The sequence below is a fragment of the Rhinoderma darwinii genome, chromosome 3, assembly GCF_050947455.1.
Source record: "Rhinoderma darwinii isolate aRhiDar2 chromosome 3, aRhiDar2.hap1, whole genome shotgun sequence".
NCBI lineage: Eukaryota > Metazoa > Chordata > Amphibia > Anura > Rhinodermatidae > Rhinoderma > Rhinoderma darwinii.
Window position 1 is genome coordinate 360854236 of NC_134689.1, and position 11706 is coordinate 360865941.

At 43.7% G+C, this 11706-nt stretch overlaps 1 protein-coding gene across 1 annotated transcript; it reads right to left on the minus strand.

Annotated features, from left to right (window-relative positions):
• Positions 1-4627: 4627 nt before the first annotated feature.
• MAT2A (methionine adenosyltransferase 2A) lies at positions 4628-10616 on the minus strand. The gene is made up of 9 exons (XM_075858568.1): positions 10433-10616; positions 7711-7788; positions 7497-7619; positions 7304-7416; positions 7081-7224; positions 6784-7002; positions 6522-6704; positions 6278-6411; positions 4628-5941 (listed from the first exon to the last, which is right to left on the minus strand). The coding sequence occupies exons 1-9, from the start codon at positions 10524-10526 to the stop codon at positions 5839-5841; spliced, it is 1191 nt and encodes a 396-aa protein (XP_075714683.1). The 5' UTR covers positions 10527-10616; the 3' UTR covers positions 4628-5838.
• Between the last annotated feature and the right edge of the window lie 1090 nt (positions 10617-11706).

Here is an 11706-nt window from a genome sequence, read left to right on the forward strand (position 1 = left end):
TATTTGTGTTTTACTTTTTTTTTATTTTCTAACTTTTTCTTCTCTATGGGGGCTGCCATTTTTTTTTTCATCTCTGTATGTCGATTAACGACACATACATCCCCATAGAGAATGCGAACGGGAGCCGTTCCATTCACTATGGTGTACGCCATCTGTGTGGGAACAGCGCATGCGCCGCTCCCACACCGTCCAAATGGAAGGTCTTCGGCCGAGCGACATCCGGCGCCATTTTCTTGTGGACCGGAAGCCGCACAGTAAGATTACTACTTCCGGTCGCGGCTTCTGGACGTGTTCTGAAGCGAGCGGCGGCGGCAGGAGCAGGTAAGTTATGTATGTGTTTGTTCGTGTTTTACTGTGTGATTACCACTGTATGTAAGCCTACTACACTGTGTTAGCTCAAAAAATGGCGGCACACAGTGTAGGAGGTTTGAACATTCAATCCCCTCCTTTCTCCTGGCACTAGCCAGGATAAAGGAGGGGGGATTGTTTGAGGACGCTAGAGCGAGTGTGTCTTCTCAAATTTTGCAGCATAAAGCAATGTGGTTGCTTTACCACATGCCAATGCTGCAATTTTGGGAATTGCTCCCTCTTGTGACCAGCACAGGGAAATGTTATAAATTAGAATCTAATTTATAATATTTCCTGACTCGTGAAAAAATTACAATAATGTTTAATCATTTATACACTAACTGTTTAACTAAAAAAAAAAAAAAAAAATTCTAGCGACACATTCCCCTTAAGGATGCAGCCTAGTTTGGGCCTTAAGGCTCAGAGCCCATTTTTCAAATCTTTAATTTTTCACTTTGTGGTAATCACGTCGGAATGCTTTGACCTATCCAAGCGATTCTGAGATTGTTTTCTAGTAACGCATTTGGCTTTATGTTAGCGGTAAAATTTGGTTGATACATTGTGTTTATTTGTGAAAAATAGCAAAATTGTGAAAATTTTGAAAAATAAGCATATTTTTTAATTTAAATGCATCTGCTTGTAAGGCAGACGGTTATACCACACAAAATAGTTACCAATTAACATTTCCCATATGTCTACTTTAGATTGGCATCATTTTTTGAACATTTTATTTTTCTAGGACGTTACAAGGCTTAGAACATAAACAGCAATTTCTTATATTTTCAAGAAAATTTCAAAAGCCTTTATTTTTTTTTGTCTACCAGTTCAGTCCTGAAGTGGCTTTGAGGGGGCCTAGGTATTATAAACCCCCATAAAACACCCTAGTTTAAAAACTAGAACCCTCAAAGTATTCAAAACGGCATATAGAAAACTTCTTAACCCTTTAGGCATTACACAAGAATTCAAGTAATGTGGAGGTGAAATTTGCAGATTTCATTTTTCTTGTAGAAATTCTATTTTAATCAATTTTTTTTTTCTGTAACACAGAGAAGGTTTTACCAGAGAAACACCATTAAATATGTATTGGCCAGCTACTGCAGTTTTTAGAAATATCCCACATGTGGACTAAAACACAAGCCCCATAAGCAAAGAAGCACCTAGTGCATTTTGGGGCCTGTTTTTTTTATTGGAATATATTTTAGGCAGCATGTCAGGTTTGAAGAGGTCTTGTGGTGCAGAAATAGTAGAAATCTCCCAAAACTGACCCCGTTTTGGAAACTAAACCTCTCAAGGAATTAATTTATGGGTGTTGTGACCATTTAGACACAGTTTTTTCACTGAACTTATTTGAATTGGGCTGTGCATTTAAAAAATAAAAATTCTTTTTAATATGTAGTTTTGGCTCAAAATTTATTTTCACAAGGAATAAAATACTCCATTTTGATGCCCAATTTGTCCTGAGTGCAGCAATCCCCAATTTGTGGTGATAAACTGCCGTTTGGGCCCATGGGAGGGCTCAAAAGGAAAGGAGCGCTATTTGTTCTTTGGAGTCCAGATTTTGTTGAATGTGGTGACAAAACTCCAATTTTATTTTTAACAATCAGTTTTTTCCTCTTAAAAGTAGTAAAGCATGAAGAACTATATAAATTTGGTATCGCTGTTTTCGTATTGACCCGCAGAATGTTAACATGCAGTTTTTACCATACGGTGAACGCCATAAAAACAAAACCACACAAAAGTTTGTGGAATTGCTGTTTTTTCCTATTCCACACCACATTTTTTTTTCTCGTTTCCCACTACATTGAGATACAAAAAAATGGTACTGTGAAAATCTACAACTCGTCCTGCAAAAACAAGCCCTCATGCGCCAATATTGATGGATAAGAGTTGTGGCTTTGGAAGGTGGGGAGGAAAAACCAAGTGAAAATCCAAAAAATGGCTGCAGCAGGAAAGGGTTAAAACAATCTTTTATACAGAGCCCTGGTTTTTCAGGACACGTGTCACATTGATGTGTTGTGTTTTTCCTTATCCCCCTCTTATAGCAGACTCTGTACCTCTTTCCCTTTAATAACCACCTCTTGACATTCCAGGAAAGTTCCCGTCTGGCCTGCACATAGACGTAGCACGTACGCATTGTACAATGCCATCTGTATGATGTGCCCGGCCAGCTTCTTATACCACACCGCATGGCGCTTCAGGACTTGATCTGACAAGTCCACCCCTCTCATGTACCTATTGTAGTCCAGGATGCAGTCTGGTTTGGGGGTCTCTGTACTGGTACATGGGTACTGGTGTGGCCATGTATTGTCAATATAAGGACATCTCTCTTGTACTTGACACAATATGTTGCTGCTAGAATGTGCCCTGCTCTCACCCCTTCTGAGTGTTAACCCAAACAGAGTCTTAGGGAAGCCTCTGATTTATTTTTTTCTCTCAGTGCCACATGCCACAGGATGTCTGGAAGCGAGGCAGTTGAAGAGTGGGACGCTGGTATAAAAATTATCCAGGTAGAGGTGGTAACCCTGGTCCAGCAGTGGGTGCACCAAATCCCACACAATTTTTTTGCATTAACTCCCAGTAAGGGGGGGGGCATTCTGGGGGCTCAATATTGGTGTCCTTCCCTTTGTATATCCTAAATTTGTAGGAATACCCTGATGCACTCTCGCACAGCTTATACATCTTCACATCATACCTTGCCCTCTTACCCGGCAGGTACTCACAGAATTGAAGCCTCCCTCTAAAATGTACCAAGGACTCAACAAATACACTTCTCAGGGGTGTATGCTTGGGCAAATCAGGCACTGAAATGGTCTAATAGGGGCCTCAGTTCATATAAACTGTCAAAACTGGGGTAATCTCAGGGTGGGCACAGCTCATTATCAGTATAACGTAGGAAGCACTCAACACATCCTGGACATGGTACATCAGGGTGTGGTATAAAATGTCCGTGCTCCAGTAGGTCCTAATGGATGGCTTTCAGAAGCCCCATGTTCAAGTGCAGACCACAGAACTTGCCCAACTCTTATGTCTACAGGGGTACACCTGTGGGATTGGGCATAAAATGAGGTGGGGTTCTTGGTGGTATACTGTTAGGTATATAAATTTGTCTGGGAGACCATAAGCTCTAAAGTCAGTGAAAAAGAACTTGAAAAAGGTCCATCTCACTAGGCCCTGCGTACTAAACTTTATTCCCCAGCTGTCCGTGTACCCGGGGCTCATTGTCATGTGGCCATCCAAATGGGTCACTTCGCTCAGGGGTTTCAACTGCAGAGGGATCACTTCTCCCAGGGGCTTCAACTGTGGTGGTCCTAGGGACTGTTGGGACATGTTCGTTGTGCTTAAGCCCAAATAAAAAAAAAATATATAGCTCACAACCACTCTGAACACCTCGCTAGGTCAAGACATTCAGGGCGGTTGCAGCAGGATGTGACGTCAGGGAGCTCACGTGACAAATCACCGCTATTGGTCAATTAGTCACTGACTAGCCAATAGCAACAATCACCACAGTAGGACATTCACAACTGGTCCCGGTCCATTGAGCTGTGATAGCCTGCTGTGAGAAACGGCAGCCATCACAGCTCATGAATGCACCTTGCATGCAGAATGTACTATTAGGCCATGGAGCACAAACAATGCAGTTACCATGACCTAATAGCCCACTCCTGGTGGGGGGGGGGGGGGGGGGGTTAAAGGTGTTTGGCCATCAGTGACAGATCTGGCACATGCCATGTTAGATGTGGGTCCCACCTCTCTAGAACATGGTCCCCTGAACCCCATTCTACCTTTCTTGGTTCCCACCCCACTTTGTAATTTCCAAGCATGTAATCAGGAAACCATCATAGCTCACTGAGCTACACTTCGGTAACTCCCATAGAAGTGGATGGCAGTTACAGACACCACATCGCACACAAGCTGTGCAGTATCTGTAACCACTATTCACTTCTATGGGAGTTAGGAAAACCGCATAGCTCAGCAAGCTATATATCACTGATGGGCAAACCCCCGTAGAGTACACAAGTGATAGCCCAGGCTGCAGTAAGGGCCAGCCAATTACCAACCTCTTTATTCCTGGCTGGCAAGAACCCATGCAGGATTCCTTGCTCCAGCAGAACTGCATTTTTTTTTTTACCAAATAAGTTAACATGGGACAGCCACCAGGCCCATCTGTCCTGGGTGATAAAACCTGCCACCATGATGCCTCATTTAACATATGCTATGGTGATCACTATGTATGCCAGGAGCAGAACCTCTGGCATGCAAAAAACAAACTGGACACAGGTTTTAAAGGGAGCACCTAATACTTTATTCATGAAATCTTGCTGTGATTGTATTTTCTTTTACCAGAACCAGACACATGGAGTAGTAAAAATTGTTTGGGAGGATAGTGTAACCCATTAGCAGTCAGGGGATCCCCTGCAGGCCAAGCTTGTAAACCACCAGTTTCTCTGTACAACACTGGTATAGTGTGCTTCCTGCAGAGGACACTCCGATCGCATGAGATATACATGTTAACACAAGCCAGGGCCTCTGCAGGGCACAGCTAAGGCTTTTCTGTACTACACCTTAGCATGCCAGAGGTGACTGGAGAGGTGATCAGAACCAATGAACAGCATAAAGTGTATTTAAAAAAAAATTAAAATAGGACATTGCCGGCAGCAAAGGCTACTCTGTACTTACGCCCATGCCTGGCAACACAATAAATAAAGCAGATCACATCCTTTTTCAAGTAAATTCTTCCCTCTCCCTGCCTGCTGCAAGCCAGTGCCTCAACCCTGCACTGAGCTGGTTTCTCTGTAGCCACACCAGCCAGATGCAGAGGATGTAACATTGACATGGCACTGGCCAGCAGTAGATTATATACGAGACAGCGAGCGGTTTGTGCAGTGTGGCAGTATGAAAAGGTTTCTTCAGAAGAGAAAAAAACTAAGAACTATGCAAGTACAGGCACCAGGAGATAGTAACAGCACTAGGAGGCCACTTTATAGGGACAGGCGTGCACTGAACAACTACTGGAAATTACGAGTGTATGGTTTTGGCAAAGTGCTGTGTTGTATGCATAGGGAATAATTAAACGCACACTAGACACGCGTGGGCTGTCGCAACTGAAAGTTGTCTAGTAAAGAGAGCAGCATCTAGGACCCAACAAGACCCATACCGAAGAGTATAAAAGGACAGTAGCGCCTAGAGGAGTCTACTGAAAGCCTGGGGAGAATATACTTGGGTCGTGAGATACAACACTTAAGGCTACCGGAAGAAATGAAAAGCCACGTCCGCTAGAAGCACCAATAGAAGACAGATTGACAGCAAAGATGCAGAGGTGGTGACTAGCTCATACATTGTACCCTTTCCACAAGAAAGCAGGACATGGCACTGGAAACTACAGTGAACCAATAGGATGACAGGAAAGGTTATACAGGGCCTTTTCCTCCCTAGGAATCTGCAGGCTTCTCTGTATATAACGCCAGCAGGTCAGGAGGAAAAGCCTAACAATCAATACTCCAGCTTTTTGGGCACTTCCCAGGGGAAGCTGTCCCTACCAAAATGACCATAGGCTGCAGTCCTCTGATAAATTGGCTTCTTCAGATCCAGATCCCTGGAATATACAAGTTTGCTTGTTAAACACATTCTTACTTATGCTGCATGTTATCAAATAAATATCAGCTATGGCAGGATCCTGCCCCATGGCTTCTGTACAGGGCACTTACCCTGGGGACATCCCGGACACTATACTCACCAAAAATAGACTGCCTACCGTAGGGTCCACCAGTGGCCCGAAACCCCTTTCAATCTTCTTATTGGGCCTACAGTGCTCAGCATACACTGTAGGACAAGCCCTTACCGAGTTTAGACTAGCTACAGCAAGGACATCTAAGAAGCGCTTCCCTCCCACCTCTTTGGTAAACAAAGCAAAACTTGTTGCAGACTTTACCTGACAATGACACCAGGGCGGAGGTCAAAGTTCTTCTTTACTATAGCCAGCAGCTCCCTCTCGCTCTTTTGTGAGGTCCCATAGTGGAAGATTGAAATAGACAGAGGATGGGCAACACCAATTGCATAGGAAACCTATTTAAGAGATTAAGATCTACAGTGTGAACATCACAGGCAAAGGGCATTGTAAAGAAACTGACAAGCCTTCTTTCCTCCAATACAAAACCACAAGGATCTTTACATACCTGAACAAGGACACGGCGGCAGAGGCCAGCCTTAATTAGGGATTTTGCCACCCAACGGGCAGCATAAGCAGCAGATCTATCCACCTTTGTATAGTCCTTGCCAGAGAAGGCTCCACCACCATGAGCGCCCCAGCCACCATAAGTATCCACAATAATCTTACGTCCAGTTAAGCCAGCATCTCCCTGAAATGACAGTTTGATGAGGTCTAGCAAAATAAGACCCAATATTCCAGTAGCAGGATGTTAGGCAGTTTCTACTGACCTGTGGACCACCAATAACAAAGCGCCCACTGGGTTGCAGGTGGTAGATTGTATCATCATCCAGGTACTTGGCAGGAACCACAGCCTTGACAATTTTCTCCTTTAGAGCATCACGCATCTCATCCAGGCAGATTTCCTCATCATGCTGTACAGAGACTACAATGGTGTGCACTCTAATTGGGATGACCGCTCCACGGTCCTGCATATACTGGACTGTCACCTGGCAAATAAAACACGCTGTTAAACGCACCCTATCATGTGACAGGGAATAGCTATGTGGTCAGCAAACCTCCCTCACCTGGGTCTTAGAGTCAGGACGTAGCCAGGGCAGGGTGCCATCGCGACGCAGCTCTGCCATCCTAGCATTTAATCTGTGTGCCAGGACTATTGTCAGGGGCATGCACTCCTCGGTCTCATCAGTAGCGTAGCCAAACATGAGGCCCTGCAAAAAGGAGGCATTTAGTATGACAGCCATATTTTATGGTATTGAGCAGCTAAAAATTCTTCAAAATACTTCTCACCTGATCCCCTGCTCCAACATCCTCTTCATTCCTATCTAAGTGGACACCCTGGGCAATGTCAGGAGACTGCTGTTCAAGGGCAACCAACACATTGCAGGTCTTGTAGTCAAAACCTAAAGAAAATCCATTAGAGATTTAATTGCAAGATATTACCCACATCAGTATGGATTGTTTCCTTAGATCATTTACTCACCTTTGGAGGAATCATCATAGCCAATATGCTTGATTGTGTCCCGCACAACCTTCTGGTAGTCCACTGCAGCCCTTGAAGTGATCTCACCAGCGAGGAGAATCATACCAGTCTTTGCCACAGTTTCTGTATGCAAGAACAGCAGTCAAGTCACATCCTCAAATACTCACACACTTCTTAGATATTGCAGTAATAAGAGTAGTAATCCAACCCTTACCGCAAGCCACTTTGGCATTGGGGTCCTGCTTGAGATGGGCATCCAGGACTGCATCACTTATTTGGTCACAGATTTTGTCTGTAATAAAATTTAGAAGCCAAATAAGAAATCAGCAAGACAAGAGACAAGTATTTATGGCTGCGTATAATAGCGTCAACATGATCTTCTGATATGGGATAAGATCACATTAGCAGGACAATCTTGGGCCACCACCGATTTCCAGAATAAGGACAGACAAAATTTGACTAGTCTAAGCAAAGGTCAATTCAAATCTAAGAAACAAGTCTGAGCAGTGTTCAGGGAGGTTTGAGGGGGGTCTTGCAAATATCCATGATTTATGAGGATAATGTGAGTGGAGGAAACATTTTCAAGGCATTGACCTTTGTGCAGCAGACTATATAACTCAGAACGAGATGGGCAACACTCTCCTCCATATAAGGTGGCATCACCAACACCTGCTGCCCTCGTAAAGACTGCAGGGGGGGTCAGGTTACCAGTGTAGTGACTGAAATACTATGCTGACATGCAAACCCTACATGATCCCACTTGCTTTAGTTATTAAAACTAAAGACATTTACCTTTTGCTTTAAAGTTAGAGGCTCTGTCACCACATTATAAGTGCCCCATCTCCTACATAATGTAATCAGCACTGTAATGTAGGTAAGTGTTTTTTATTTTGAAAACCAATCAATTTTTAGCAAGTTATGACCCATTTTAGATTTATGCCAATTAGTTTTAGACAACTGGGTATGTTTTTACTTTTATACCAGCTGGGTGTTGTAAAGAGAAGTGTATGACGCTGACCAGTGTCAAACTTCTCTCCATTCATTTTTAACAGTACTCAACACAGCATGATCACGCGAGATCACGCTCGTGCAGTCACATACTGCCATAATAACTTTACCGAAGTGTCTTGGGAGTGAATAGACATCACCTCCATCAAGGACGTGATGTCTATTCACACTGCCGACACTTCAGTAAAGTTTCTTGGGTACTTACACAGAATGATCTCGTGAGATCACGTGTGCTGTCATTGACAGAAACTTTACCGAAGTGTCACTAGACATCGCGTCCTGGCTATTTACTCACAAGACACTTCGGTAAAGTTAAAATGGGAGTATGACTGCACAGCGTGATCTCACGAGATCATGCTGTGTTGAGAGTACTGCTAAAAATGAATGGAGAGAAGTGTATGACACTGATTGGTCAGCGTCATACACTCCTCTGTACAACGCCCAGTTGGTAAAGTAAAAACACTCCCAGTTGTCTATTAAGAAACGAATTAGCATAAATCTAAAATTCTGCATAATTTGCTCAAAATTTACAATTTTTCTAAATAAAATCTACTATTATCTACATTACAGCGCCGATCAGATTATGTAGGAGACAGGGCACTTATAATCTGGTGACAGCCTTTTTAAATACAATCTATTGTTCCCCATCAGCCAGGGGCAGACTATGCTTTGATGGGATTAATGAGTGGAGGTCTGCAAAATTCCCATACAGCCAGAGACACTATACATGTTTTGCTCTATTTCTGGCTTGTAACAAACTGCAGATCTAAAAGCTCTTTCACAAGACTCATTATGTTACGCATGGTTAATGCTCAATTACTATAAGAGGGAGTTGACAACCAGATAAATATTGCACAAGATACTTGGATAGCTCATACGCCACATTTGTCTGTTTACTTCCTAAGGAAACTAAAACTGCCAATCAAACCCAAGTAGCAGTAAGGCGGCACTATCCCTGCCCGCTGCCCTTACCCTGAAAAGCATAAACAGAACTTGGCTGTGATCCAACAACATATAGGCATCTACACAACAGAGTGCGGCTGGCCAGGACCTGATGTCAAACCTGATCAACACTCAGCCATTGGGCCATCCCCTCCCACACCCACCAGGCAGTCACAGCTGACGCACAAGGATACATGACTGCCTCGTGCTGCCATCATGGCCGCTCAGCTATGAGCACCTGTAGGCTGCAATAAAGCAAGACAGACCATAGTACTACCAACACTTAAATATAAACCCAATACCCATTTTCTGTCAAGTCACATGATGGTGGTAGAATTCAGCTGATCTGATGGGGGAATAATAAGTGTCACAATCCAGAGACATGGTCACCTTAGTTATGCAAGAAAAATGTCAGCTAAGCATCACCCTTTAAGCCAAGATTGATGACAGCGCTTTTAACTTGATAGGTGTCAATCATACTGACAAGGGGTTAATCTACCCAATCCTTGATATAACCCATAAAACAATCTAGTGCAATGCATACAAGCAGCTATCGGTATATACAGGGATTCCTTTATACTGTGATCTTAATCGTGCCCTGCAGGTGTGTATTGTAACGGGGCTTAGGTTACACCTTGGTAAGCAGTGATAGGGACCAGTCACAAGAGCACACGTCATGTGCCACCTGGTGGATCAGGATCTTCATTACTGCCTTAGAGACCGATTGGCTGCAGTGATCTGCCCAATCCCCAGAGCAGGGAGATCGCTCACCCAGGGATACACTGCAGCTGGGAACAAGACAGGAGGGGCCGCAGAAACCACGTGTTCTCAGCTGCATTGCGGAGCCGCGAACACCAGGCGCGTCCACGGACACAACACCGCCACTTCTCTCCATACCGTTTAATACAACTTTGCGCAAAACTAGACGAATGATTACGTCACCCCTACCACTCGCTTTTCGGCATAACACAGCTTCTCATACTCACCAGGGTGCCCTTCTCCAACAGATTCAGAGGTAAAAAGAAAGCTGCCCTCATCGATGAGCGAGTCATGGAAACCGTTTAGTATCTGTCCGTTCATTTCGGCGTTAGTGTGCGCAGATTCGGAGCGTTAATCTATATAAAAGCTGTCTCCGCTTGGTCCTAGCCGGTTGGAATGCAGGAATGGCGCCAGGAATAGAGATTTTATAGCTTCCTAGAAGTGACGTCACGGATCCCGCGCGACGCCGTTCGCCCAGTCCACAGCTCTGGTGAGAGTGGGCCGAGCCAAATGGAACGTACCAATATTGACAAAGGGGAAGAGCAAATAGAAACGCTAAAAAAAATACAAATCTGGTAATAAATCGTTCCAGATATGTGTTTGCTCGATAGCAATAAATTATTCAGTAGCAAACATTATTATGTTGTAGCACTATTGAATCTATATGATTTTTTAGGTTATCTATATCAACTTGGTACAGTCCAAAAAAATATGGGTTTAGAGCTAGTGGGAGGAGCTTAGTCAGTCTTCCCTAAACGGGAAAGGAGGCGCATGTACTGGGGATAGAGCATGTGCCATATCATGCGTTGTCATATGCAATAATATCTGATAAGTGAGAAATAAGAAATACATTTAGGAAATACAGTTTTGCAAATGCCCTTCACTGTGCAACATTTATTGTGATGTTAAATTTCCTGAACAAAAACATTGTCAAGTACATTTTCTGTCAAATATATTGAAAATAAGATTTAATTGCATAAAAACATTGCAGCCAAGTGGTAAAGTTGGGGTTAATACGACGATGTGAGGCTGCAACGGATTCTGAGGACACATGAATTTAATACGATCTTCATAATGCAAATGTGATTCATAATACAGCCCCGTTAGCATCATGTAAAAGATTATTTCGATAATTGGTACAGCGTACAGTGATTGTTTTGTGCTCCATGTAAAATGTAATCGAATTCACAATTTGGCAAATGTATGGCATTGTCTGGGTTCTTGAACTGCAAGCCATGGCAGACGTAGAGGAGATGGGACCCCATGGTGCCGGTTCATGTCTTTATACCACCACACCCCCTCATTGTAGTAGAGGAGATGGGACCCCATGGTGCCGGTTCATGTCTTTATACCACCACACCCCCTCATTGTAGTAGAGGAGATGGGACCCCATGGTGCCGGTTCATGTCTTTATACCACCACAACCCCCTCATTGAAGTAGAGGAGACCAGGCTTATCCTCCAACTGGTTCCCTTCTTCCTTGTGTGCGAATCTAGCTGTT

Excerpts from the sequence above, each read along its gene's own strand:
- MAT2A (XM_075858568.1), bottom strand. The coding sequence starts at position 10,526 with ATGAACGGACAGATACTAAACGGTTTCCATGACTCGCTCATCGATGAG. Across the intron at positions 6,412-6,521 it reads GCCGCCGTGTCCTTGTTCAG|GTTTCCTATGCAATTGGTGT; the intron begins GTATGTAAAGAT and ends TCTCTTAAATAG. Across the intron at positions 5,942-6,277 it reads CGCCCTGGTGTCATTGTCAG|GGATCTGGATCTGAAGAAGC; the intron begins GTAAAGTCTGCA and ends TGTATATTCCAG.